The 25,493-nt window shown below is 41.8% G+C and overlaps 2 protein-coding genes across 4 annotated transcripts in view; both read left to right on the forward strand.

The window, feature by feature from the left end:
• The window catches only part of IPO7 (importin 7), a 48,058-nt gene extending 38,850 nt beyond the window's left edge, over window positions 1-9,208 (forward strand). The window contains exons 21-26 of one of the 2 annotated variants that reach the window (XR_007356985.2): window positions 1,165-1,385; window positions 1,493-1,698; window positions 2,715-2,921; window positions 3,324-3,440; window positions 6,207-6,395; window positions 6,810-9,208. Coding sequence is in view for 1 of the 2 variants with exons in the window: in XM_048852038.2 (XP_048707995.1) it covers window positions 1,165-1,385; window positions 1,493-1,698; window positions 2,715-2,921; window positions 3,324-3,440; window positions 6,810-6,907 (849 nt within the window). In the remaining variant the exon portion in view is untranslated. The remainder of the gene's footprint in view (window positions 1-1,164; window positions 1,386-1,492; window positions 1,699-2,714; window positions 2,922-3,323; window positions 3,441-6,206; window positions 6,396-6,809) is intronic. The other variant, XM_048852038.2, reaches the window with a different exon arrangement.
• Window positions 9,209-18,913: 9,705 nt separating this feature from the next.
• ZNF143 (zinc finger protein 143) overlaps window positions 18,914-25,493 on the forward strand; it is a 77,210-nt gene continuing 70,630 nt past the window's right edge. The window contains exon 1 of one of the 2 annotated variants that reach the window (XM_048852749.2): window positions 18,914-19,003. The gene's annotated coding sequence lies outside the window, so the exon portion shown is untranslated. Of the gene's footprint in view, window positions 19,004-19,107; window positions 19,358-25,493 lie in introns of those variants that run through there. The other variant, XM_048852751.2, reaches the window with a different exon arrangement.

A 25,493-nucleotide genomic window follows, 5' to 3' on the forward strand; every position in this document is an offset into this window, starting at 1 on the left:
GTATCTGCTGAGATATCATACTGCAGTGCTAGGAGTATTATTAGGCAGCACTGGTAGAGCTAAAGAGCATACTTTGCCTCCAGAGGTAGAGTGCATCTGACAATCCAAAACACTTCCATGCATGAGGGAGCACAGTTTAAGAGCAGACTACCTCTTTTCGCTGTTGGATTAAATTCTGTAATGCACTTGAGTGCAAGGGAAAGATTTAATGGACCACATGGCAGCCCAGAATGAAGAAAGAGGGTGAAGCCCATAGCATCCCTTTTTGTACTGGCAAAAAAGCACCATCTGTAGGGACGCAATAATTTCTTCAGATTGTGTTTTAAAGAAAACTTAATCTGTGTTTCAGAGGAACAGCCGTGTTAGTCTGTATTCGCAAAAAGAAAAGGAGTACTTGTGGCACCTTAGAGACTAACCAATTTATTTGAGCATGAGCTTTCGTGAGCTGTAGCTCACGAAAGCTCATGCTCAAATAAATTGGTTAGTCTCTAAGGTGCCACAAGTACTCCTTTTAATCTGTGTTGAAATAATACTGCTAACCCTCTGCTTAGGGAAGCAGAGAAACTATTCTCACACTTCTGCTGGATATCCTGAGTTACATCCTGTAATGCTGTTCTCCAGTATTAATAACTGACATTACTACAGTAAAAAGTCAAAGGTGTGTTGTTTTTTTTTAACATGGGAAGTGACTAAGTCTGTTTTCTGGAGTTACTGATGTTCATATTCTATTTACACCAGCTAGTTTTTTAAAAAACAAGATTACAGAATTATTGGGGAATTAAACATACACTTAAATATCTTTAGCATGGCTATCATGGGTAATATTACAAACCCAAGTACTACATATAGGTTTACTCACAGTTAATGATGTATTTCTTTCATGTTGGCTTGACTTCTACCACCAATTTAACACTGAGGTGTTAATATCCTTGCGTTACTTACTGTTTTATTTCATCTATGTGTATAACCTCAGGTATATTTGTGCACCAGACTGCTTATTCAGCAGTGTTATGTACCATTCTGCAACTGTACCAATGAAATACTGTTGTTAAAATTATATATCTAATTATTCCATGTTGTGTATATAATTAACTCTTGCTTTTGGGGGGGAAGGGTGTTAGAACCGTTATAAACTCAGTATTTTAATGGATCAATCTCTTCCAGTGTATACCTTTGTTTGTGGAAGCTGCATTAGAGAGATTGACCAGAGAGGTGAAAACAAGTGAACTGCGAACGATGTGCCTCCAGGTTGCCATAGCTGCTTTGTATTACAACCCTCATCTGTTATTAAATACCTTGGAAAATCTTCGTTTCCCCAATAACGTGGAGCCTGTCACTAATCACTTCATTACACAGTGGCTTAATGATGTAGACTGTTTCTTGGGGTAAGCTGCTCTCAGTTTGAAGACTGCCATGTGTAGTCTACCACCTATTTTCTATTTTTAGAAATTGGAAATAAGTAGATATAAAATGTTGTTGTTTTGTATTTTAGACTTCATGATAGAAAGATGTGTGTGCTGGGCTTGTGTGCTCTTATTGATCTGGAGCAAATACCACAGGTTTTAAATCAAGTTTCAGGACAGATCTTGCCAGCTTTTATCCTTTTATTTAATGGATTGAAAAGAGCATACGCTTGCCATGCAGAGCATGAAAATGACAGTGATGATGATGATGAAGCTGAAGAAGATGAGGAAACTGGTAAGGAAACCGAAACAGTACTGTTAAATTTCAATGTCCCCTCCATGTCCGACAGTCTCTAGAGCATGGGGACGGCCAGCCCCTTCCTGTAATTCCCCACAGTCCTCTACCTCCACAGATAAAGCTAGTGCTGGGGCTTTGGAGCTTCTTTTTAGCCCTTTTATGGATCAGTTTGGCAATTTTCCTGACTGGAGCAGAAGTAAACTTTTTTTACGGATGAGATTCCTGGGCTGCTTCTCTCCAGAGTTGTCTTGGGCCGGCTCTTTTTATAGACATCCCCTGATTCCCAGGGGGTTATTGCTGGGACAGACCTTTCCCCCTTGCATCTATTTGAACCATGAGTGAGGGGCACAGAAAGAGAGCTGTAGGTGGACCTCTTGTTTCTCCACACTCCAGCTGTGCTACAGAGTGTCCTATGTTCTGGTGCTTTGAATCTGTATCTGAAACAGCACCTTCCTGCCTGTTCTAGCGTAATGTAACCTCCACCTCATCAGCTGTCTCCACTCTATCCAACAATCATCCTTTCCAATCTCTCTAATCAGTCTTCCTCCTCTTCAGATCTCTTCTTTGTCTTTCTGCATGAAGTTCAAACTTTTGCAGAACTTTTGCCTGTGTCCACATCTATAGTCTCCATCACTTTCCACCTCTCTCCATGCTCCTGCCTGGACTTTTTAAATGCTAAATTCCTTGGGCTTAGGGACCATGTCTTGCTTAAATTTCTGAAGTGTCATGCAAAATTTGCCATATAAGTGTATTTATTAATAACTAGTTTCTTGTGGCAGCAACATGTTCCTTTCCTACTGCTCAGAAGATAAGGAAAGGGACCACAAAGGAAAGCGTGACACTGGTAGAGGTGGAGAGGAGTGGCCCCTTTTGTGTGACACCACATTTTTATTGATTCCATCACTGATCAGTATAACCGAAATCATACCTGAAGATAACAATTTGATTCTGAAGATAGAAATCTCATTGCTTTGTATGTAAAAGAGTCCTCTTCTGTGACATTCGCCTTACAGAGGAATTAGGGAGTGATGAAGATGATATTGATGAAGATGGACAAGAATACCTAGAGATTCTGGCAAAACAGGCAGGAGAAGATGGAGACGATGAGGACTGGGAAGAAGATGATGCTGAAGAGACTGCTCTGGAGGGCTATTCAACAATTATTGATGATGAAGACAACCCTGTTGATGAATATCAGATATTTAAAGCAATTTTTCAGAGTAAGAACTGTATTTCATCTGCTAGCTGACAGTTACATATTTTAATTCAATTTTAATTTGTTTTTGGAAAATTAAATGCATAATGGATTGTCGTTTAGTGACAAATTATTAATTTTAGTTCCCTCCCTAGAGAGAGAAGTCAGTGTAGCTTCCCGGGTGGGAGAAGGGAAGGTTGAAAGCAGTTAGAGAGATTAACATTTTTTGAGGCATTTTCATTGCTTTTTAGAACACTTGTATCTGTTTCTGAAATACCACTTTTAAGATTTCTTGTATTCTTAGTATTGTCTCTTCCTAAGGGGAGACCAAGTCAAAATACAGGCTGCTTTCTGATTAAGGTGGCAGTGAGAAGAAGTTCTGAATGATGGATTCTAATGAGATGAATTGTCCTTTTTTTCTTTGTAGCAATTCAGAATCGTAACCCCGTTTGGTACCAAGCTTTGACACATGGTCTTAATGAAGAACAAAGAAAACAGTTACAGGACATAGCAACTCTAGCAGATCAAAGGCGGGCAGCCCACGGTACCTTCCCATTCATACTTTATGGCATTTATTATTTTTTACTGTTTAAAAGTTGATATGCTCAGTGCTTCACAAGACATGCAACATGGACAGACCCTATCCAAAAAAACTTACAGGTTAATAAGACATAAATAGAGTGTGTGGGTTGCAGTGGGAAGCCCAAAGGAGAGAGGATAATTAGTGTGTTTTGAATAGTTCAGCATTAACTTACAGCTTAATGTTTTAGCTTTTGATAATGTAACACTGTCAATATTTCTGCTTAAAATTGTTTACTGAATAGTGATCTCTCTCGAAACATATATTGGAGGTGGTTCAGACTTGCCCACAAGGTTCTAAGCCCTTCTGTACTTCTGCCTGTTTCTGTGCCTCCAGTGATCCAAATAGAGTAATGTCTCTGTTCCCACCATTGTAGTCTTAACTTCTAAAGCTGATTGGGAGAGCAGGCAGCAATAAGCACAACTTCCATGGCTTTGCTCTCCAAACAGGGACCACCTGCCACGCTCCTTTGTTTTGTTTTTTGTCTCCTCCCCCATCACAATGGAGCAGGCAAACAGAACAAGCTGAAGACCATGAGGTACGCAAAATACAAGGAGACCTCCCAGGAGTTGGAGGAGCAAAGTTCTGCCACAGTTGTTCTCTGCTCATGTAATCTCACTCTGCTGGGTGACAGGCCTTGGTCTATGTGGCTTGTTTGGGTCTGTGGATGCTTCTCCTCCCCCATAAAGCAGAGACTCTTTTAGAGTCTCCTCTGCAAGTATGGATCAGTCCTCTTCATCTCTTGGGACTCAGCAAGTTGGAATTTCATCTCCATGATCAAGGACTCTTTAGGGGGAAGTCCAAAACTCCAGGCCTCCCGTCCACTTAAGGGAAAGGATGTCCCATTGGAGGTTCATTCCAAAGTGGATAATCAAGTCACCTGGCAAGGAATCTAGAATCCTGACTGTCCTTGACTTATTTCCTAGCTGCAATCATGTCGGTAAGAAGAATCTCCAAAATCTCTGCTCTTGAAGAACATGTAACTGACTGTACCATCCTTGAGGACTGTGTATTTTGTACTCCACAGTCTTGTAACCAAGGTTTACCTTTTCCACCCTGCTCCCCACATCTCCAGTGCCTCACAAGCAAGCAGTCTTCCTTTAGCTAATACAAAACCTCATCACATGATACAAACAGTCTGGCATATTGTAAATGTGAGCAGTGGTGCAAATAACTTAGTAGAGCTGACCGTCTGGAAAGCATTATTTGTTTCCTTTCTTTCTAAATGCCTGGGCCTGAAAGCATCGAGACCATCTTTAGTTAGGGTGGATCATGTGGTACAGTACACAGAATATGGTCTATGGCAGCCTGGGCAGAAAGGGCATCAACCACCGGAGGATTTCTCTAAAGTGGCCACTTTATTCATTCATTAACAGGTTTATAAAATACTACAGTATTAACCATCATTCTTCAATACAAGCATAATAGATTAAAGTTCTTAAGATTAGAAAAGAGAATATTTTCCTTCTGTTTCTTACTACTTTCTCTCGCGTATGTCTGATTGGGGATAGGTCAAGATCCAGATTGGAAAATTTGTTCTTTTCTTGGACTGACCTCGTCCATTCTGCCTTACCTTCAGAAGTTCTTCAGATATATCTTCTGAGTTCATGTATATAATTAAATAGGATTGAATAGTAACATAACGAATCAGACCAGTGGTATGGCTAGTCGAGAATCCTGCCTATCAGCAGCCAGTAACAGTTGCTTGAGTGGAAAGGTGCAAGAAACACAGTAAGCAACTATAGAATGACCCAAAGGGAAGGGTTTTTTTTTTCCCCTAATCATTATCAGAAGTTAGTTTATGCTCTGAAACATGTTTTCAAATGCTTGGGTTTTTTAATATCTACTATTGGAACTCTGGATGTCTTTATGCATATAAATGTCCAGATCTGCTTTGATCCCTGCTAAACTCTTGGCCTTAATGATACCTTGGGGGAGTGGGCTCCACATGCTAACTGTGCATGTTATGAAAAGGATCAGTTTTAAATTTTCAGCTGTTGGTTCTTAGCGCAAATTAAAGCAACTTTGAGGCTCATGTAATTTACATCAGCTGGTAATGTGTTTACGTGCTTATGTTAGCCAGGGATTGCCCATAGCACAGAATCCTCCAGCTGGGCCCTCTGCGACTGAGCACACTTCTGACTTGCCCTATGTTGGAGACAGTTAGAATGTAGTCCACTATTGCTGACTCTATGCCATGCAGGAATTTCCCTAACTGAACAGCTTTTCAGTCCCTTTACAGCACTGGAGCAGTGCACAAGGCTCATGGCATGTGCAAGGTTTTGGTTCTCAGTGTTTTCCTTACTGCTCTGGAAGAAGTATTTGTCTGGTCTGAGTGCAGAAGAGGCACAAACAAGTCTGAACTGCCCCTGGTATTTGCAGGAAGAGAGGCACCATTCAAATGCGTCTGATCGGGAGAGAGTGTCTCAGAGAGGAAGTAATCAGGCAACTGTATGTTGTGCCTTTGATCTATACTAGTCTTGATTTGTGTGTGCATTGTAACTTATGAAAAGACACACCAAAACTATATAATTTTTTAAAAACACATGGAAACTATATGACCAGTCAATGTGGTCAGAGTTCAAATGTAATCGTTGATCCCTTCAAGATGAGGTTAGAGACGTGGACTCTGTTTGATAGAAAGAAAGGTAGCTGAGATTGAGAATTGGAACTGGATGAGTGGAATGTAGAGGGGATGTTGAATAATTTAGTGCTTTTTGTTTTTTATAGTTTGCACCAACCTATGCAGTGTAGCAGCCTTAACTGGAAGGAGACGGTTTATTTTGTGTGTGTGCCCATGTGCATAGAGAACAACTTTCCTCTCCTCGTTGTTCCATTTATATTTCCCCTCCTACTGTTGAATCTGGGCAGGAACATTGAATTTTTCATTGACGTTCAAATGGTGCTTATTTAGTACAAGTACGTGTTTTTTTTTTTTTAGTGACTTGATTGACTGGTTCGTAGAATATCTCTTGTTAAACAGAAAGCATTGGAAGTTCAGTAGCAATCCAGTGGCCAGACCTTCAGCTATGTTTGACTCCTATTCAAGAACATGTCACACAGGAAGCATTTCATTTAAAAACTGTAATTTTTGAATTTATTATTAATATTCTCCGTAGATTTTTAAAATCTATTGCCAAGATTTTCAAAAGTGACTAGCAATTTTTGGGTGCCCAATATAGACACCTTAAAGGAATCTGATTTTTAGACTGTTGCTCAGCAGGTGCATTTTTGGGTGTCTCAAGCCCCCAAAATCTGAGGCATTCACAAACCGATTGTGATACTTACATTTTTTGATATCTTACATTCTACTAAAATATTTTTGTCTTTCAGAATCCAAAATGATTGAAAAGCATGGAGGATACAAATTCAATGCTCCAGTTGTGCCAAGTTCGTTCAATTTTGGAGGTCCAGCCTCAGGAATGAATTGAATTATCATTTTTCCTGCTACTGTGTGATTGTAGTGAAGAGCTTGTGTTCCTCCCAATAGTGGTTCCAGAACTGGTTCATGTTATCTACAACTCACTCTAAACGAATTGATAAATAGATTGGACAAAAAAAACCCAGGAAGTGGGACCTGATCATGCAACCTAATACTGGAAAGCAAACCAGAGGTTTTTTGAAGATAGGAAGAACCTGACTTGAAAGCTTCAAATGACACACTGTGGAAATCTGAAATCAAGAGGGGATGTCATGAAGGCAGCTTTTCTTTTTCTGAGGAAAAAATAGGCATGGGCTGCAGGACTATTTAAAATGTCTCATTTACAGGACAAGCTAGAAGGCTGATTTAATTTTGACACTTGTGGCAGTATGAGTATTGGCCCAATTTCCTTCCCTGTCCCTCCTCTCTATTGGGTGTTTATTCTTTTCATGTAAATAAGATAAGGTAATCGGATAGCCTTACTTAATCTTCATCATTTCCATTCATCAAGATTGTTCATATGTAGAATATTGGACACTTATTGTAGCACTACATAACTGGTAAATCTGTAAATGAATTAGCACTTTCATATTGAAACAAGCCTGCTAGCCTATGTACAAAATAGCAAAATGTTTGCTGTTTATTAAAAAAAAAAAAGAAAAAAAAAAGGATGTAATGGGGAAAATAATTTCAAGTTTTAATTTAAAATTAACTAGCAGTTTTGTACCTGGTGACTTTGTGGTGCAGTCACCTCTGGTTGTGACTTGAATTCGGTTATGTAAAAAGGGGTTAGTGATATTTCATTGCTGCTAAAAAACAAACAAGAAAAAGGCAACACCCTCTGTGTCCTTTGTTTTTCTTAAAGCTCTCAATGTACAAGTGGAAATTTGGAGACAAAATCTTAATGTAAGCACTGAGAAACATTATCTTCTCTGAAGCATGTAAATTGGACATGAAATTCTGCTCTTAAAGAGTTTATTGAAGTGTGTGGATGAAACATCTATATATGCAATCTATTAAAAATTAATTCGGCTAACTTGGGCTTGATCTATGATTGCAGTTTATTCCTAATTTTGCAAAATAATTCATCCTGTTTTTTTCCCAGCAACTGGTAGTGGCTTTAACCACTACATTTCCTTCCCTATTTTTGCACTCCCAGCATTAATATGTGCTCTGTTTGCCTGGTCCAGATGGGATGTTTGAGGTTTCACCAAGCTTTCACTTTTGAAGCCATACTTTCCCCCTTCATCTCCAGCTGTTATAGTACCTCGTATTTTAGCTAGAAAGGCAAAATAAAGTTCCCTCTGGGACCACTGTCAAAACCACTCTATCTAGAAGCCAGCAGTAAGGTGCTGTGAATGGGCTGGTTTATTGCCCCCTTTTTCTTCTCTGAAAATCTAAATTAATAGTTTGATCCTGTGTTGAGATCATTGGTGTCAAATCTTTTAAAGCAAACATTCTTTCTTTTGGCTGTTTTTATGTGTCACCTGCTGTTACAACTGATATTAAACAAGCTACCTTAATTTAAATGTAAGCCTCCAAATCTTAAATGCAGGTTAAAATGAACTGAGTTTATATCTGTAAAAAATGAAACTGAAATGCACATATATATAGATATATATATATATATTATGATATTCAAAATGCAGTCTTCAGAAAATTGGTTTGTGTGGTGTGTTTATTTTTTGAGTCAACAGAGTAACAGGTATCCAGAAGTTGGGTTTTCCTTGAGTTTGACCAGTAATAGTTACTACTTTTTGGCTTGTCACACAACTACTAGGACTGTTCTGAGCAGGGCTAATGGACGTTTCACTTATGCCTCTGTTTTGGATTGCCTTTCTCTCACAAATCTTTCCATGTGCACAAAAACCAGTTCTAATGTGAAAGACTAGTCCAAGGCTGTGATGGAATGTTTCCCTATCTGAACACTTTAAGGGGATATGTGTAAGCAGTTTGTGGAATGAAGGAGTAGGAAAGAATGGATATTGCATCTGGTATAGAAGAGCCTACGGTTAGCCTTGAGCCTGGGTATCCTATATAGAGATGTAGTATGATAGCCCCATTATCACTTGCTGATTCCTAAAAAGGTTGACTGGCAAAGTACATATTTAAAATAAAACTTCTGAAAATGTGTATTCATTGCAGGCCTCAAAATGTGTTCTACTGTTGAGGTGGTAATCTCAAAACTTGATTTTGCTTTTGTGGCAAGGTGGTACAAGATATTATTACAGCATTTACTTTCCTGTCCATTCCTGAACTTTGAAAGCTTCCCTAATTTAACATGTTAAAAATAAAATACTGTATTTCTAAACTTCCACTTGTGGGGCAATAATTTATCTACTTATGCTTCCCAAGTATTAAAAAAAAAAAAAAGCTTAGTTTTTGGGTCGGTGAGCATGACAATTTGGGTTGCAGGGAGGGAAATTTTGTGTGTGAGGGTGAAAAAATTGAGGGAAAGCTAATGAGAAGCTAGTTTCATGGTTATTTAGAGCTTGAATAGTTATATTTCTTGAGTCAATGGAAAATTTCTGTATCAGTGTGAAATAATGCAGTCTTATTTCTGATGATTTCATATGTATCTCAAAATTGGTAGGAACTGCATCACTTTTCAGGGTGGAACTGGGATTTGCTTTTTCTCTTCTCCAACAGGTACATTAGTATACAGTCCAAAGGAACAATTTTGCATTGGCAAGGTGATATGCTAGATTACCTAACAAGTTATGTTCGTCTTTTACTTTTAGTGATATTCTCATTGTACAATTCAGAACTGACTCCTTTTCTTGTGGGAACTTTCACTTATTCTGTTAGATTCTTTAAGTGTGTTGAGGAACTTAAAACCTGAGTGGTTTTTCTAATGTTGAAATTTTCCATTTGGATTAATATATCTAAACTACATCTTCACCACTTATCTCGCTGCATAATTCCAAACGCATAGCTGTAGACTTAGAATATCTTGGACTCTTGTTCTAGTTACATCACTCCTTATTAAAGTTTGCCTTATCCTGCTAACTATACTTTTTTCAAGCAGACATTCACAGATACAGTGCCTCACATTCCCCTTAAAAACTACACTTTTAAAGTTTAAAGCAAAAGTCAAGATATCTTTAAAGATTTGTGAAACCTTGTGAAGATTTGACATGCTCTGGCCCTCAATAGCTTATCTTAGGGAAATTTCAAATGTCTGGTTTAGAAACCATTTTCTTATAATTATTTCTGTCCTGGTCAGAAGTCATATTTCATGGATATTTGTCCAATCCAGGTGAATGAAAGCAAAGTTGTTTTTAAATAGAAATTACTATTCCTGTTCAAAATTAGAGTCCTGTTTTAGGTCGACATTGGTCCAGTATTAGATGCGTCCAAGGAAGTTTGAAGAAACCCCCTATCAACAAAAAGAAAAGGAGGACTTGTGGCACCTTAGAGACTAACATTTATTTGAGCATAAGCTTTCGTGAGCTACAGCTCACTTCATTGGACACATGTGACAATTATGGAATAACGTGCCCATGGGGAAGTTTCTTGTCCCACTTGTTAGTGGTTGGCTTATATCTACGGCTTTGGATTTTTTTATTTTAACTGATAAACACTGATACAAAATGAAATTAAAATACATTTTATTTTATATCTCTGGCAAATACTGGAAAAAACTAAACGATTACTTGTATCTAAGCCCTGGTGTACACAGAGCAGTAATGTGGACTGGGGCAGGTGATTTCTAAAACACATTAATATGCATTAATTGGTCACTATGTACCCTGCTGATGTGCACTAAATGTCCCTAGTACATTTTAACAGTGCTGTTTGAAATGACTATGTTAAAGCGCACTTGGGAACATTACAAAGATTGCTCATTACAGTACATACAGAAGAAGCCCTGAAAATCCCCAATATTTTGGACATCTACATCAAACTAAAACATTGCTAAAATTAAACATCTCAAAATGAAATTAACAAACTCCTAAAATATAAGACCTATTTATCTCCTATAGCATGAGTATTTATATCAACAAACAAAAATTCAAAGTGTAAATTTATGTTCTCTAGATATAAATGTCCATCTTTTTTTGATTCCTGCTAATACTTGGCCTCTGATACTTGGTTAATCAGATAACTTTAAAAAAAAAAATGCTGTCTTTTGACTGTCCCATGGTAAGCAGGAGTGCCCGATCTTTTTTCAGTCCTTTATACAAAATCTCTTAATGTCTAATTTTTATTTCCAATGTGAACCCCTTCTATCTTCTCTTGAGAGATTGTTCAGAACTGAACATAGCACCAAGTGAGGACATAACATTAATTTGACCCCAGACCACTAGAGGAAGACACAGCTTTTTCAGTCCTCTACCCCCCTCTGACTCAAGACTCCTCCAGACAGATCTCCACAAGGACTAGTCACTTCTCTTCAGCTCTTGAGGCTCAACAATGACCATTCTGCAACCCAGTGTCTTCCCACAATCTGGATCTCTGGGTTTCTCTCCTCTACAGGTCACAAAGGCGGATCAGTGTTTTGGCGTTCCACAGTCCAGCCATGTCCCCTCTGCTCCTGCTTACTGCCAGATTCTCTGCCTCTGCAGCAGCAGGTAGTGGTGGTTTCTTCTGCAGTCACCCTCGTTCCTATTTTAATTTTTCTGCTTAGCTTGGGGGCTCTGTGGAGCAGTATTCTGTCTCCTCGCCATTCTTCCTCCTCCCTGAGTTGGTTAACCCTTTAGGGATTTAACCCTTCGTGAGCCTCTGCACATCATCTTCCTTCTCTGTCCCTTACAGGCATGGCAGAGCATCCAGGAAAGCACCAGGTCAAATCCAAGAGGTGCTTTACAGGTAAGGCATCCTTCCCAGATTCAGTAGATGGCAAATTGTACCCAGACTTCTGTCACTAATTCTGTTAGGTTCCAGCGCTACAAATCAGACAGGCAGATGTGGTCCCTTATGCACCAAGGCACCCATCACCCCAGTGGGGGGAAAATGGACCAGGAACCCCAGTGCAGAGCAGGGAGAGAGTCCAGAAGTAAGATGGACCAATCAACTCAGGGGTAAGTCCTAGGAGACCCTGCAGAACAAAGGAGAGGCTTGCAGGGCTACAAGTCTTGCACCCCCCACCTAGTCTTAAAGTGGGTCCTGAGCACCCTCGGGAAAGAAGCACGGCCTCCAATCAGCTACCCTTCCTCACAAGCTAACCAGGGAGAATAGGACCCAGTGGGGGAGGATTCTAAGATGACCTCTCAGCGCTTCAGGCCCTAAGAAAGGGAAGCCACAGAAGGCCTCACCAAACTGCAGCAGAGCTCCTACACTCCCAAAGTGCTCTGAAAATGTTAAAATATCTAGAAAGGGAAAGGAAAAAGTACAAAAAAATCAGGAAATATGAGTCCTCCGCTCTTCCTCCTGCTTCCCCAAAGCAAGTTTGCTGTCTAGCAGGCTTCTAGAGTAAACCTCAGAGTAAATTTCTCCCTGCAAAAATCCTGCCCTGAAGCTGAGATACCCCTTCACTACTTCAAGGAAGTGATTAGGGCTGAACAGAACAAGACTGATGAGGACTAGCACATTAATAAGAGCAACATCAGGCTCTGTAACATTCAAGAACCAAAGAGCTCTATTGTGGAGACACTATAAAGCTTGATGCTGCAGTAGCATCCCTCGCCAGGGATATGATTATTCCCTCAGAAGGGGAGTTCTACCCAAAGGAAGGTTTTCAGCTCCTTATAACTGGTCAGTTCATGACAATGTCTGCGAAGGCATGCCCATCTGCCTTCCAGATCCTTTAGTCCTCACAGCTGAGGTTAGCCTGGAGGACTGGGGAGCTCACTTGGGAGACTCAAACAGCTCAGGGTCTCTGGAGTGAGAGGGAAAGGCTCACAGCATAAACCTAAAGTTGACTGGTCAATCTAGCTCTGCAAAGGTTCCACCCACAGGGGGAATCATATTCTGGTTCAATCAGATAATATGACTAGAGTCACATATTGAAACAACCAAGGGGAAATCACGGCACTACGCATAGAAGAAGTGGAAGTGGAAATGGAAATAATGAGGTAAGTAGAAGAGTTCCTTCTGTCCTTCAGAGTGATCCACATCAAAGAAGACCTGAATCAAAAGGCAGAATGGCTCAGCAGGCAGGGGATCCAAGCTGCCTGATTCAGAACGTTTTCAAGCTTAATGTTTAGCTGTCTGGTCTCCCTTCAACTGTTCATGAATTGTATGAATGAAAAGAGGCCAAAAAAATTCACGAAGAAAGCAGACACCAGACCCATAAGAACAGATGCTTAATAGCACAGTTAGCCACAGAGCCTACTTTATGTATTTCCACCCTTTCTGCTACTGGGGAAAATGGTTTAGAAAATAAAACAAGAAAAGGCAATGACAATGCTGATAAATCCTCCTTGGCTGAGGCTCAGACAGAATAGAGTTGACACTAGATCCCCCACTCCAGCATCTGAGAAGACTAGATAGCCTCTTGCCAAGGCCCTTCTCTTCAGACAAAAATGGATTCAACTAACACCCTGGCTATTGAGAGGGAATGGACTCAGTCTGTCCTCCATAATCATTAAGACATTGCTTTCATCTGGGAGAGTACTGACACTAAAAGCATACTCTATCTGGCCCAGATACAGCAACTGGGGCCAAGCCCACAATGCAAATCCCAGAAATCCAGGAATTCCACCCATTCTGGACTTTCTCCAAGAAGGTACAGCTAGAGGTCTTCAGCCCAGTAGCACTGTGTCAGGTGTCTGCTCTTAATAGCATGCTATTCACAGGATCCTTGGGGTTCTTGGTAGACAATCCACAGGTAGCCAGATTCCTACAAGCAGTCTGATCAGCTAAAATGGGATCTTCCATTACCTTTTGAGCACCCTGATGAGCCATCCCTTCAAGCTTCTGTTTTAAGAGTCAGCCTTTTATTTATCCCTCAAGACTTGTTTTAGTAGCTCTTGTGTGTGCCAGGTGCTTGTCAGAGCTGGTAGCCTTATCTGTGCAGGAGTCTTACTGTGTGTTCAGGGCACCAGAATCTTTTCTTCGAAAGGTAAATTCCTCTTTCCATGTTTCCAAAGAGGTCGTGCTTCCTTCATTCTGTCCAAAACCATAATATCCAATTGAAAAGGTGAGGCACACTTTAGATGGCAGAAGAGCACTGAAAATGTATCTCAGGTATACAGAATCTACAAGATCAGACTCCCTACTCGTGTCCTTCCACCTAAAATGCCAGAGACTTAGAGCTTTCAAATTCTCCATTGCTAGCTAGATTTTAGACTAAGCAGTGTGGCAGCCTACACTTGCAACCCCTCATAACTTGGTATCATCCACAAAGTTTATATGTGTATTCTGTCTTTATCCAAATCATTTATGAAAATACAGAAGTGGATCCAGGATAGATCCCTGCAGGATCCCACTTGATATGCCCTTCCCGCTTGACTGTGAAATATTGATAATGACAGCTTTCCAACTAGTTGTGCACTCACTTTACAGTAGATTAATCTAGACTGTATTTCTCTAGTTTTGCTTATGAGGGGGGTCACACAAGACCGTTAAAAAAATCGGAAGTTACTAAAGTCAACATATATCACATCTACTACTTCTCCCTTATCCACAAAGCATGTTACCCTTTCAAGGGTAGAAGGTTGGTTTGAAATTTGTTCTTAACAAATCTATGTTGACTACCTTATTATCTACGAGGTGCTTACAAATTGTTTGATTATTTGCTCCATTATCTTTCCAGGTACTAAAGGTAAGCTGACTGTTCTACAATTCCTTGGGTTGTCCTTATTGCCCTTTTTATATATAGGTACTATATTTGTCCTTTTCCCATCCTCTGGGATCTCTCTGAGTTCTCAAAAATAATTGCTAATGGCTCAGAGGTCTCTTCAACCAGTTCTTTAAGTATTCTAGGATGTATTTCATCAGGCCCTACTGACCGAAGACATCTAACTTGTCTAAAAAAGAAAAGGAGTACTTGTGGCACCTTAGAGACTAACCAATTTATTTGAGCATGAGCTTTCGTGAGCTACAGCTCACTTCATCGGATGCATACCGTGGAAACTGCAGCAGACTTTATATACACACAGAGAATATGAAACAATACCTCCTCCCACCCCACTGTCCTGCTGGTAATAGCTTATCTAAAGTGATCACCAAGTTGGGCCATTTCCAGCACAAATCCAGGTTTTCTCACCCTCCACCCCCCCACACAAATTCACTCTCCTGCTGGTGATAGCCCATCCAAAGTGACAACTAGCAGGAGAGTGAATTTGTGTGGGGGGGTGGAGGGTGAGAAAACCTGGATTTGTGCTGGAAATGGCCCAACTTGATGATCACTTTAGATAAGCTATTACCAGCAGGACAGTGGGGTGGGAGGAGGTATTGTTTCATATTCTCTGTGTGTATATAAAGTCTACAAAAATTAATGAAAGAAGAATGAGGCGAGACAAGGACAACTACCCAGAATTGGACAAATACAAAAACCAAGCTACAGGAGCTCTAGGTGAAGGATCCCTATCTGAATTATTTTTTGGCCACATGAACTTGTGAAAAGAACGAGGAGTACTTGTGGCACCTTAGAGACTGAGGTGCCACAAGTACTCCTCGTTCTTTTTGCTGATACAGACTAACATGGCTACCACTATGAATTTGTGAGAGACACGAAATTGCCCAGGAACAAGACTCTACATTTACTACTAATTAGATGTCTGTGTAAAACAAAACATAGAAGTTTATAAATCTAGAATCAAGTGTTGTTTTTCCAACTAAGAAATGAAAAAGGACAAATCTCTTCTTAATGGAAGAGTAAAAATGTAGATCCATTTATTCAATTGTCATATACACAATCAGGACTTTTCTGAGGGTGTAGTTACTCAGGAACAACTGTGCCTGAATAACACCAGGTGTAGAAAACCCCTGAGGATTTTTAAAAAGCTTATTTTAGCTATAGTTTTTTGGTGTGGTGTTATAGGAGGCAGTCCATATGTTTAATATCCATGACGTAGTATAGATTTTATAGTCTCTTTGAAAGCAAAGGCAAGGGAAATTTTTCTATCTCAAAATCTTAGTGATGTGTTAACATGGGTTATTTTCTCTAATCAAGTAACTTATTAAATTGTTTTGAAACTAGAACTAGTTAAAAATTAGTTCCTTTCTCTCATTTGTTTGAAAATCTGATTTTTGGATCCTTCAATCTTTTAAAATTGAAATGCTTATGTGTTTAAAATAACTGTACATACATAACGGGCGACAACACCGTGTGTGGCTACAAAAGTTAGTAAAAACCTAAGAAACTAACAAGTGCTAGCATATTTTTTACCACCTCAATTTAAAATTTTTAAGAGCTGACTCTGGCATCCTACTCTCTGAATTTCTAAAACCTTTGACAAGGGGAAAAAAAAGTGGAAAAAAAATACAATTAAGGTGAGAGACGTATATGGAGAAACAGGGTGGATTGGAAGAGCCTTCTCTTCTTCCCCTTTCATTAAGTTAGTTTCCACCTGAGAATCTGTCCTACTCCAACACTGCCACTGACTCCACAAGTCACTTTGCAGGGCAGCTCTTGCTATAGGGCCCATCACTGTTGTTAATGTCAAGGGAAAATAAAGTCTGGACCTGGCTCCTATCAGCGGGTACAGGACGAGGACCAGCCAAGTTGGAGTTCCTGAGTAGGTAGAAGCTACATCCCAATAACGGGGTAGTCAGGATCCCCTTCTGGAGCGTAAGAAAAGGCCGTGGCCCAAAGAGTTTTGCAGTTAAGAAAAGCCAGGTTGGGGTTCCCCCCCTGTGTGGAAGTGGGAGGGTTGAGCTCAGTGGCTGGGGACTCTCCCCAATGTGTGTGTGAGAGGCTGCTGAGCCCATGTGTAAGGAGTGGCCAAGCTAGGTAGGGTTCTCCAAAACCTCCAGGCTGTGTGGGGGAGGGGAAGCTAAATTGGGACTCACTCCCATGTGTAAAAAGAAAAGGAGTACTTGTGGCACCTTAGAGACTAACCAATTTATTTGAGCATAAGCTTTCATGAGCTACAGCTCACTTCATCGGATGCATACTGTGGAAACTGCAGAAGACATTATATACACAGAGACCATGAAACAATACCTCCTCCCACCCCACTCTCCTGCTAGTAATAGCTTATCTAAAGTGATCACTCTCCTTACAATGTGTATGATAATCAAGTTGGGCCATTTCCAGCACAAATCCAGGTTTCTCACCCTCCGTTCCCCCCACACACACACAAACTCACTCTCCTGCTGGTAATAGCCCATCCAAAGTGACCGATGAAGTGAGCTGTAGCTCACGAAAGCTTATGCTCAAATAAATTGGTTAGTCTCTAAGGTGCCACAAGTACTCCTTTTCTTTTTGCGAATACAGACTAACACGGCTGTTACTCTGAAACAATCTTTACAATGTGTATGATAATCAAGGTGGGCCATTTCTAGCATAAATCCAAGTTTAACCAGAACGTCTGGGGGGGGTAGGAAAAAACAAGGGGAAATAGCCACTCCCAGCCTATTTCCCCTTGTTTTTTCCTACCCCCCCAGACGTTCTGGTTAAACTTGGATTTATGCTGGAAATGGCCCACCTTGATTATTGTGCACATTGTGGGGAGAGCGGTCACTTTGGATAAGCTATTACGAACAGGAGAGTGAGTTTGTGTGTGTCGCTTTTGGAAAAGGGGGGGTGAGAGTGAGAAAACCTGGATTTGTGCTAGAAATGGCCCACCTTGATTATCATACACATTGTAAAGAGAGTGGTCACTTTGGATGGGCTATTACCAGCAGGAGAGTGGGGTGGGAGGAGGTATTGTTTCATGGTCTCTGTGTATATAATGTCTTCTGCAGTTTCCACAGTATGCATCCGATGAAGTGAGCTGTAGCTCACGAAAGCTTATGCTCAAATAAACTGGTTAGTCTCTAAGGTGCCACAAGTACTCCTTTTCTTTTTGCGAATACAGACTAATACGGTCGTTACCCTGAAACTCCCATGTGTGCCCACAGGGGGCGGGGGGGGCAGGGTGCTGAGCCTATGAGCGTACAGAGTCTATGGATGTCCCTGGTGTGTGTCAGAGTCCTGTGGCACCTTATAGACTAACAGATGTATTGGAGCATAAACTTTCGTGGGTGAATACTCCAATATGTCTGTTAGTCTAGAAGGTGCCCTAGGACTCTTTGCTGCTTTTACAGATCCAGACTAACACGGCTACCCCTCTGATACCTGGTGTGTGGCTGTGTGTGTGTGTGTGTGTGGGGGGGGGGGCACTGAGCCTAGGGCTCTCCCTGGTGTGTGCAGTGGGGGGGGGATGGTGACCAAATAGCAAGTATAAAAAATCGGGACAGGGAGTCGGGGGGATAATAGGTGCCTATATAAGAAAAAGCCCCCCAAATCGGGACTGTCCTCTGGTCACCCTAGCGGGGGTCAAGGTGCTGAGCCGGTGAGCGGACGGGGTCTAGGCTAGATGTCCGGGGGGACGGGGACTGAGCCGGCGGGAGGGGCCAGCCTAGGGCTCTCCCCGCTGTGTGTGGAGCGACAGCTGATGCGCCACACTGTAAGCGGCAGTGATCCGCTCCTGAGGTGGGAGAAGCCCGGGCCCCGGGACGGACCAGGCTTGTGCCCCCATTACAGCACCTGGTGGTCCGTGGGGCTGGCAGAGGAAACCTACTAGCCTCCTCTCTGCGAGCGCGTCCGCCCGGCGGGGTGAATAAGAGAAACCGCAGGCTTCCACCCGCCAGAGCGCCCCAGAGCTCGGAGTCCCTGAAGCGCTGCTAACTACCGTCTTCTCCCTCGGACCGTGCGGGGAAATGGCGCCCCGCTCACTCGCTCCCTCTCTGACGCACAGGCACCTAGCTGGCCTTGATACAAAATGGCGGCGGTCACGGCCCCGAACTCAGCATAGCGAGAGCCCGTGGCGCGGGGAACAGGGCCCGCGGCGCATAGCCAATCGGGGTTGGCGCTGGGCCTCCGGCGACCAATGGAGTGTGTGGGCGGTGGTTTGTGGTGCCGGCTGACCAATGGCGGCTCGGCGAGTGCTGGTTGCGGGGCCCGCCCGCATAGCTCTGGGCGGTGCTGGAGCGGGCGGGCGCTGAGGCGGCCGTTTCCTGTCCTGGTGCATGGTGGTCGGACGGAGGAATTGTTGGAAAATTTCTCGGCGAGGTTAGTATATAAATGTGTTTTTACCCAGTGTGCCTTATTCTACCCACCGCCATCTCCGGCTGGGCCCGCTGCGCCGACCCGCCGGGCCCGGCCCCTCCGCGCCGCGCGCGGGGAACCGGAGTGGGGCAGCCAGCGAGTGGGGGCAGCGGGGCAGCGCCGACTGACATTAATAAAACCGCGGTTCTGCCGCCCTCCCGCCCAGTACGTTTTCCTCCCCTCCCCCACCGGGCTTTCCACTGCCGCCGCCTCAGCTGCGCCAGCTTCCTCCCCGTTGGCGCCGCCGCCTCTGGACGCCGCTCGGGGCCGACGCCGCTCCCGAGCTTCATGAGAAACACGCGGCGGGGGCACGGGGAGGTGGGTAGGCCGGCGCGGCTCCCCCCGGCCTGCCCGCGCTCCGCGGGACAGGGGGGTGCGCGCCGCCGCTCCCCGGGGGCTTTGCCCTGGCCCCGGCCTCGGAGGGAAGGCGCCTCTAGCAGGGTGCGTCACTTGGGGAGCGGGGGCGCTCCCCTGCCCGGCGCTGTGTCCGGGCGGGTGTCGGCTCCCCTGCGCACGCTGCAGCAGCAGCTGCTTCCCCTTGCGCGCCGCTCTGCCTCGGGGGCAGGCGTCCAGCCAGCGCCGCCTCTAGCCGCAGTTGCGGGGGCGCCCATCAAACACACGCCTCGGAGTTTGTTTGTATTGCGACGCAGGCCCGGTAGTGGTGTTCATGCTAAAGGGGTGTGTTGCAGACGCCTAGTTTTGGTTTTCTGTTGCCGTCTCTAAGGGATGGAGTCTTCCTCGTCCCTTGGACTTTTAATTGCCTTATGCAAAAGTTACCCTCTGTAAATAAAATTTTGCCGGTATAGTGTGTGTATGTGTTGGGGTGGGTGGGTGTTAATTGCTACCATATGTAAAGGGGATTTATTCGGTGTGCTTCTGTTTGCCCTTCTTAAAAATGACTTGCATCTGGAGCCAATTTGGAAGCTTTAATGACAGGTTTCAGAGGAACAGCTGTGTTAGTCTGTATTCACAAAAAGAAAAGGAGTACTTGTGGCACCTTAGAGACTAACCAATTTATTTGAGCATGAGCTTTCGTGAGCCACAGCTCACTTCATCAGATGTGCACATCTGATGAAGTGAGCTGTGGCTCACGAAAGCTCATGCTCAAATAAATTGGTTAGTCTCTAAGGTGCCACAAGTACTCCTTTTCTTTTTGGAAGCTTTAAGTCACTTTTAGGAGGTGCGTGGTGCAGTGACAGTGAAGGAGGGAGTTCTCAAATCTGTCAATGACACAAACAGTACTCCATGCTTAAGAGGGAAGGACTTACAAAACAGCATTAAAGGGAATCACCCCCGTGAACGGGTCTCCCGCATTGGAGAGTTGGGAAGCAGCTCATTCTGGAGAAAATGCTGTTCTATCAATAGTATTTATAGTGTCATAAGTATAGGTACAGCTTCACTAACACAAGATGCAAAGAGTCCTGTGGCACCTTATAGACTAACAGACGTATTAGAGCATAAACTTCCGTGGGTATTTTGTTGGATGTGTTGCATGCGACGAAATGGGTATTCACACACAAAAGCTTAAGCTCGGAGGAGGTATTGTTTCATATTCTCTGTGTATATATAAAGTCTGCTGCAGTTTCCACGGCATGCATCTGATGAAGTGAGCTGTAGCTCACGAAAGCTCATGCTCAAATAAATTGGTTAGTCTCTAAGGTGCCACACGTACTCCTTTTCTTTTTGCGAATACAGACTAACACGGCTGTTCCTCTGAAACCCATCCAATATGTCTGTTAGTCTATAAGGTGCCACAGGACTCTTAGTCTGGGTCTGTAAAAGCAGTAAACACGACTACCCCTCTGATACTTAACACAAGGTCCTTGCATTGTATCTGATAGTCTATTTTACTTTAGCTTTCTCTGTTCATAAAAATAACATACAGCTATGTTTTTTTTTAAATACCATCACCTCTCTTTTCTTAGCACATTCTTCTTTCCAGAATTTGTAGCTGCATATATACAGTTAGAAGATCCAACTATAGAAAAAACATTTCTTTTGCAGTAGATTACAATATATTTTCACAATTAAGCTGCTTTATGATTTTGTTAAGATGGGTCATCTTGTAAAAATTGAGGCTTTTTAAGAAAACGTAGCTGTTATCAGTGTTCTATATACAAAATCTATTATGGCTTAAATTTAAGATAATGCAAATTTTAAATCTCTAGTAACTTGCGAAGTATGACATACTTCTCAAATGATTCCTTTTATAGGAATTTGTTTTTTTAAAAATTGTAAATAAAATACTTTTCTAGGATACTTCTCAAAATTTTGGTTCCAGTGTTATACATTTCCCATTGAATTAGAAGACTTCTTTCTGTACTAGAAATAACATGTCATATCATTTCAGGTAGATAATAGACAGTTAAATTTATTTATCTTTAATAGTTTGCATCCTTGGAGTAAAGGAATAAGCATTTGGTATATCTGCATAAATGTGCCTTTGGTTATCAAGATGTATTCTTAGAATTTCTAAGGTACAATAAAACAAGTATGCTTTAATGGCTTAGCTTTTTCGATTTCATTTTAATCATTTAATTTTGTGAGGGCTTAATCCTCCAAGACTTTCACATTTTCTAGAACAATAAGAATTTGAGTATTATTTTCACAGCAGAGTTTTTCAGCTTAATCAGTAAAGAAAATAAAACTGTTTACTTAAGATGATGCAGTGAAATACTGTATGGTCGTGTTAATTACAGGATACCATATAGATTAAGTATAATATATTAAAATTATTTTACTGATGAGCACCATCCCCAGAGTTTATTGCAGTCCACATAAGTTGCCTTTCCGATAGTTGTGGAATAACATTTTACTTTTTAACAGACTATCTACAGAATTATTATTCTGGTTTAGTTGATAAAACCTCAATTCAGTGAACACTTAAGCATGTGTATTACTTTATCACATGAATAATCTTGTAGGTTTCATTGGGTCTACTTATGTTCAATTTATTGCACACGTGTATCTCTAGAATCCAAATACTTCATAAACATTAATTTATTTTCACAATACGCTGGTGAGGTAAAGTAGTAATATATCTGTTTTATAGATGGGGAACTGAGGCTCAAAGAGATTAAGGTCAAAAGTATTCACTAATTTTGGGTGTCTAAACTGAATGTCTTGGACCTGATTTTTCAGAGTACTCAGCATTACATAGCTCTATTTCCAAAATACAGCTCTCCGGTTATGTCTACGCTCCAGCCCAAGTCCAAACATCTACATTGCATTTAAGCAGACTCTTAGTGTGAGTCCCGTAAGTCTGAGTCAGTTGGCGTGTACCAACCACACATTTAATTGCACTGTAGACATGCTTGTATTGACTTGAGTTGTAATTATGGGTGCTCAGCACTTTTGCACGTCAGACTGCAGGGTTTCAGATTGAACACCCAGACAATGAGGAACACATAATTAGTGACAACTTGTGAAAAGTTTGGTTTAGGTAACTTGCCCAATGTTAGTTATCATTGGCTCCCAGTTTCTCTTGTCCAGCCAGTCCTAGCCTTTCTCTCTAGCCACTCCTAGTCTCTTCCCCTCTCTGATGGCACCCAGTCTCTCCCCTTTCAGTCTAATATCTTTGTCTAGCTACTTCCAGTCTTTTCTCCCTAGTTCCCAGTTCCAGTCTTTCTACCAAGCCAGTACCAGTCTTCTTACTTAGCCTGTCTCATTTCCTTCTTCAGCTCAGCCTCTCAGTATTCAGGCCAGACCTAGGAAAAACTGTTTCATCCTGGCATGCTTCAGCACGAGCAGGTAGGGGCTGACAAAGAACCCTCACATTCATAACTTTCATGCGCTTCAGCAAATAATGTCATAGCCAATTACTACTGTAGCTAACAACCAGTTCACCCTTATTTCCAGTCTTAGTCCAGAAAAGATTTACAACCTCCTTTCTCCCCAAGGCCTCTCCTCCTTGCTGTGGAGCAATAGCTTTTATGTTGCACCTGGGTTTGCATAGGCCTTACTTTTAAAGTGACACTGGTATGTGGGCTAGAAAGTGCATGTTGGCTCCTTCTAAGTCAGATTCTCTTTGTCTTATTCAAAACTGCTTTTGGTCAGAAGCCCTCTTAGAAAATTTCCCTTACCTCCTCAGTTATTCATTGGACCAAACATCCTTTCTACTTCATTCCTTCTGGCTTTATATCTTATTACTTTCAAGGCCTTCCTTCTGCTTGGTCATCAGGACTTTTCTTTACAACACACATTTCTTTAATCAAACTTAAGCTAACTCTTTAATTTCATATTTATTCTACAGGCATTTACAATATTTTCTCTACCGACTTATTTTTTGAGTATGTTTAAAAACTATCTGTGAATTTATTGGTCAGCTGACAGCTCCAGAGACAATCCTCTTCCCAGGACAGGTGCACCATGCCATGGCAGTGTAAGCTTCCCACCTTGTCCCACCAATCTCTTTGCTTTTTAACTCTAGAGATGGTCCTTCTTAGTCAAAGAATGATTCACTGTGCTTGTTGGCCTTGTCTATGCTGGAGAAATTTGGTGTGCTAATCAGCCCTAATCTGCCTGTAACATATCTTGTATTTACACATTTATTCCCACTGATGCTTGCTCCACCTTTTGAATTAGACTGGCTTTGAGCTGGGCTGACCAAGAAGTGGTTGTCTCTCATGCCAAATCCACCAGTGCAATGCCGGTTGTATAGGATCACTGGCATAATTATCTTAACCATGAAAATGGTCTTTCTATTAATTATCCCACAGTCTACTATGTAAGTGCCTATTATACCTTCTGAACTCTACAGCACAGTGGTCAAGGATGCTTGAAGCCGCACTCTCCAGGGACCTCGACATCGTGTTGTTTCCCTAGGAGGTTTTTGAAATCTGACTTTTAGAAAGCCTTTAAAAATCTTCCAGAAGTCACTGCTTTAGGAAGCTATTTTGGCATCTGTAGAATAGTTGTCCAGAAACTGTGCATCTGTTATGGTGAAGTACAGTGCAAGTGTGGTCGTGCTAGCTGACTAAACAGCACTGCTCTTGTGGACGTGCTGCATTTTTGGTTCTTCAATGCTGTCCTATTCATTCTGTTACCAGCAGTACAATTTTATGCTAACAAGCTTGCCAGTTGATGCCAGTTAGGATGGTTATTTTTGTATTGTACAGCTTACCCATTTTGAACTGTATCAAGACCACCAAAATAATTTCACTTAAGTCTTTAACCATCCTTTGCTAAGTTAAGTGCACGTATTCATGAATAGTGCTGAGTAGGCCAACTTAACCTGGGTCATCCTGAATCTTCAGCACATTCTCAGTATTGTTTTCTAACCTTCCCACAGTCTCTTTTAAGGGCACTCTGGGCACCACCAGAGTGCAAAATTTCACCAGAATGTATTATTATTTGTATTACTGTAGCACCCAGGAGCCCTAGTCATGGACCAGAACCACACCGTGCTAGATGTTGTACAAACCCAGGACAGAAAGATGGTTAGTGCCCATACAATTTACAATCTAGAACAATAATATCAGGGAAAATAAAACTTTTAAAATGTCAATTATTGTGTAACCAAGCTGGTTAATAAGATTCTTTTGTATAAAATGCAAGGATTGGCAATGTTCATATGTTCATTATTAAAGATGATTCAAACATTAAACTGAACATGTTTTTCTCCACTTCTGTTTGGGGTTAAAAATATAACTGCTAGAATAGTAAGAAAGCACAAAGGGTTATGAGTTATTATCACTGTTCTCATAAGCAGGTGTAACTACACTCAAGTTAAAGGTGCACCTATGGCAATGATAACCTCAGTATTGTATTTATATCTTATTTGCGAATCTCAAAACTAGCAGCATTGTATTACCCCAGAGAAGAACTTAGTTATAACTAACAAGCCTCAACTTGTTGTGCAAAAAAGCTGAAGTGCCATACAAAGGCCAAAATGTGATCTAGAATTTGGCCAGTCTCTGACGTGGCAGACCCAACTTTCATCCATTTAGCTACACTGAGTTTGAGAATGAATGTAATATCTAGATACATGGCAGTATTGTCTGAAACCATAGTGTCCTCCAGAGCCAGAAATAGATACCCATAATTGTTTATTCCCAGCATTCCTTTGCTGTCTAGCAAATAGTTGTGTAAGACACTTTTCAAAATGCATGTCTGCCCTCCCTCTAACTGCTGGTCTACATAGAGGTTAGCAGCCAAGTACTGCTACCAGTTTCTCCTTTAGCTCAACTGGTGGAGGTTTCTGCTGTGGATTTGAAAATCATGCATTACAAGCCCTATTAATGATCCATGCAAGGGATCAGTCTAGTTCCACCAGATAACTTCTGTTTTCTTTTCGGTTTGCTTTATAAAACCCTAGGAAGTTACATACACAAATTATATTGACAGAAAGTTAAGTTTGCAAAGTCAAGGACTTGGAAATGAGGAACTACCAGAATTAAGGATGTGTGTGCAAACTTAATTTGTCTTCATTGTGCATATGTGTTCTAGTCTTTAC

The sequence above is a fragment of the Caretta caretta genome, chromosome 6 (genome assembly GCF_965140235.1).
Source record: "Caretta caretta isolate rCarCar2 chromosome 6, rCarCar1.hap1, whole genome shotgun sequence".
In the NCBI taxonomy this organism is placed as follows: Eukaryota; Metazoa; Chordata; order Testudines; family Cheloniidae; genus Caretta; species Caretta caretta.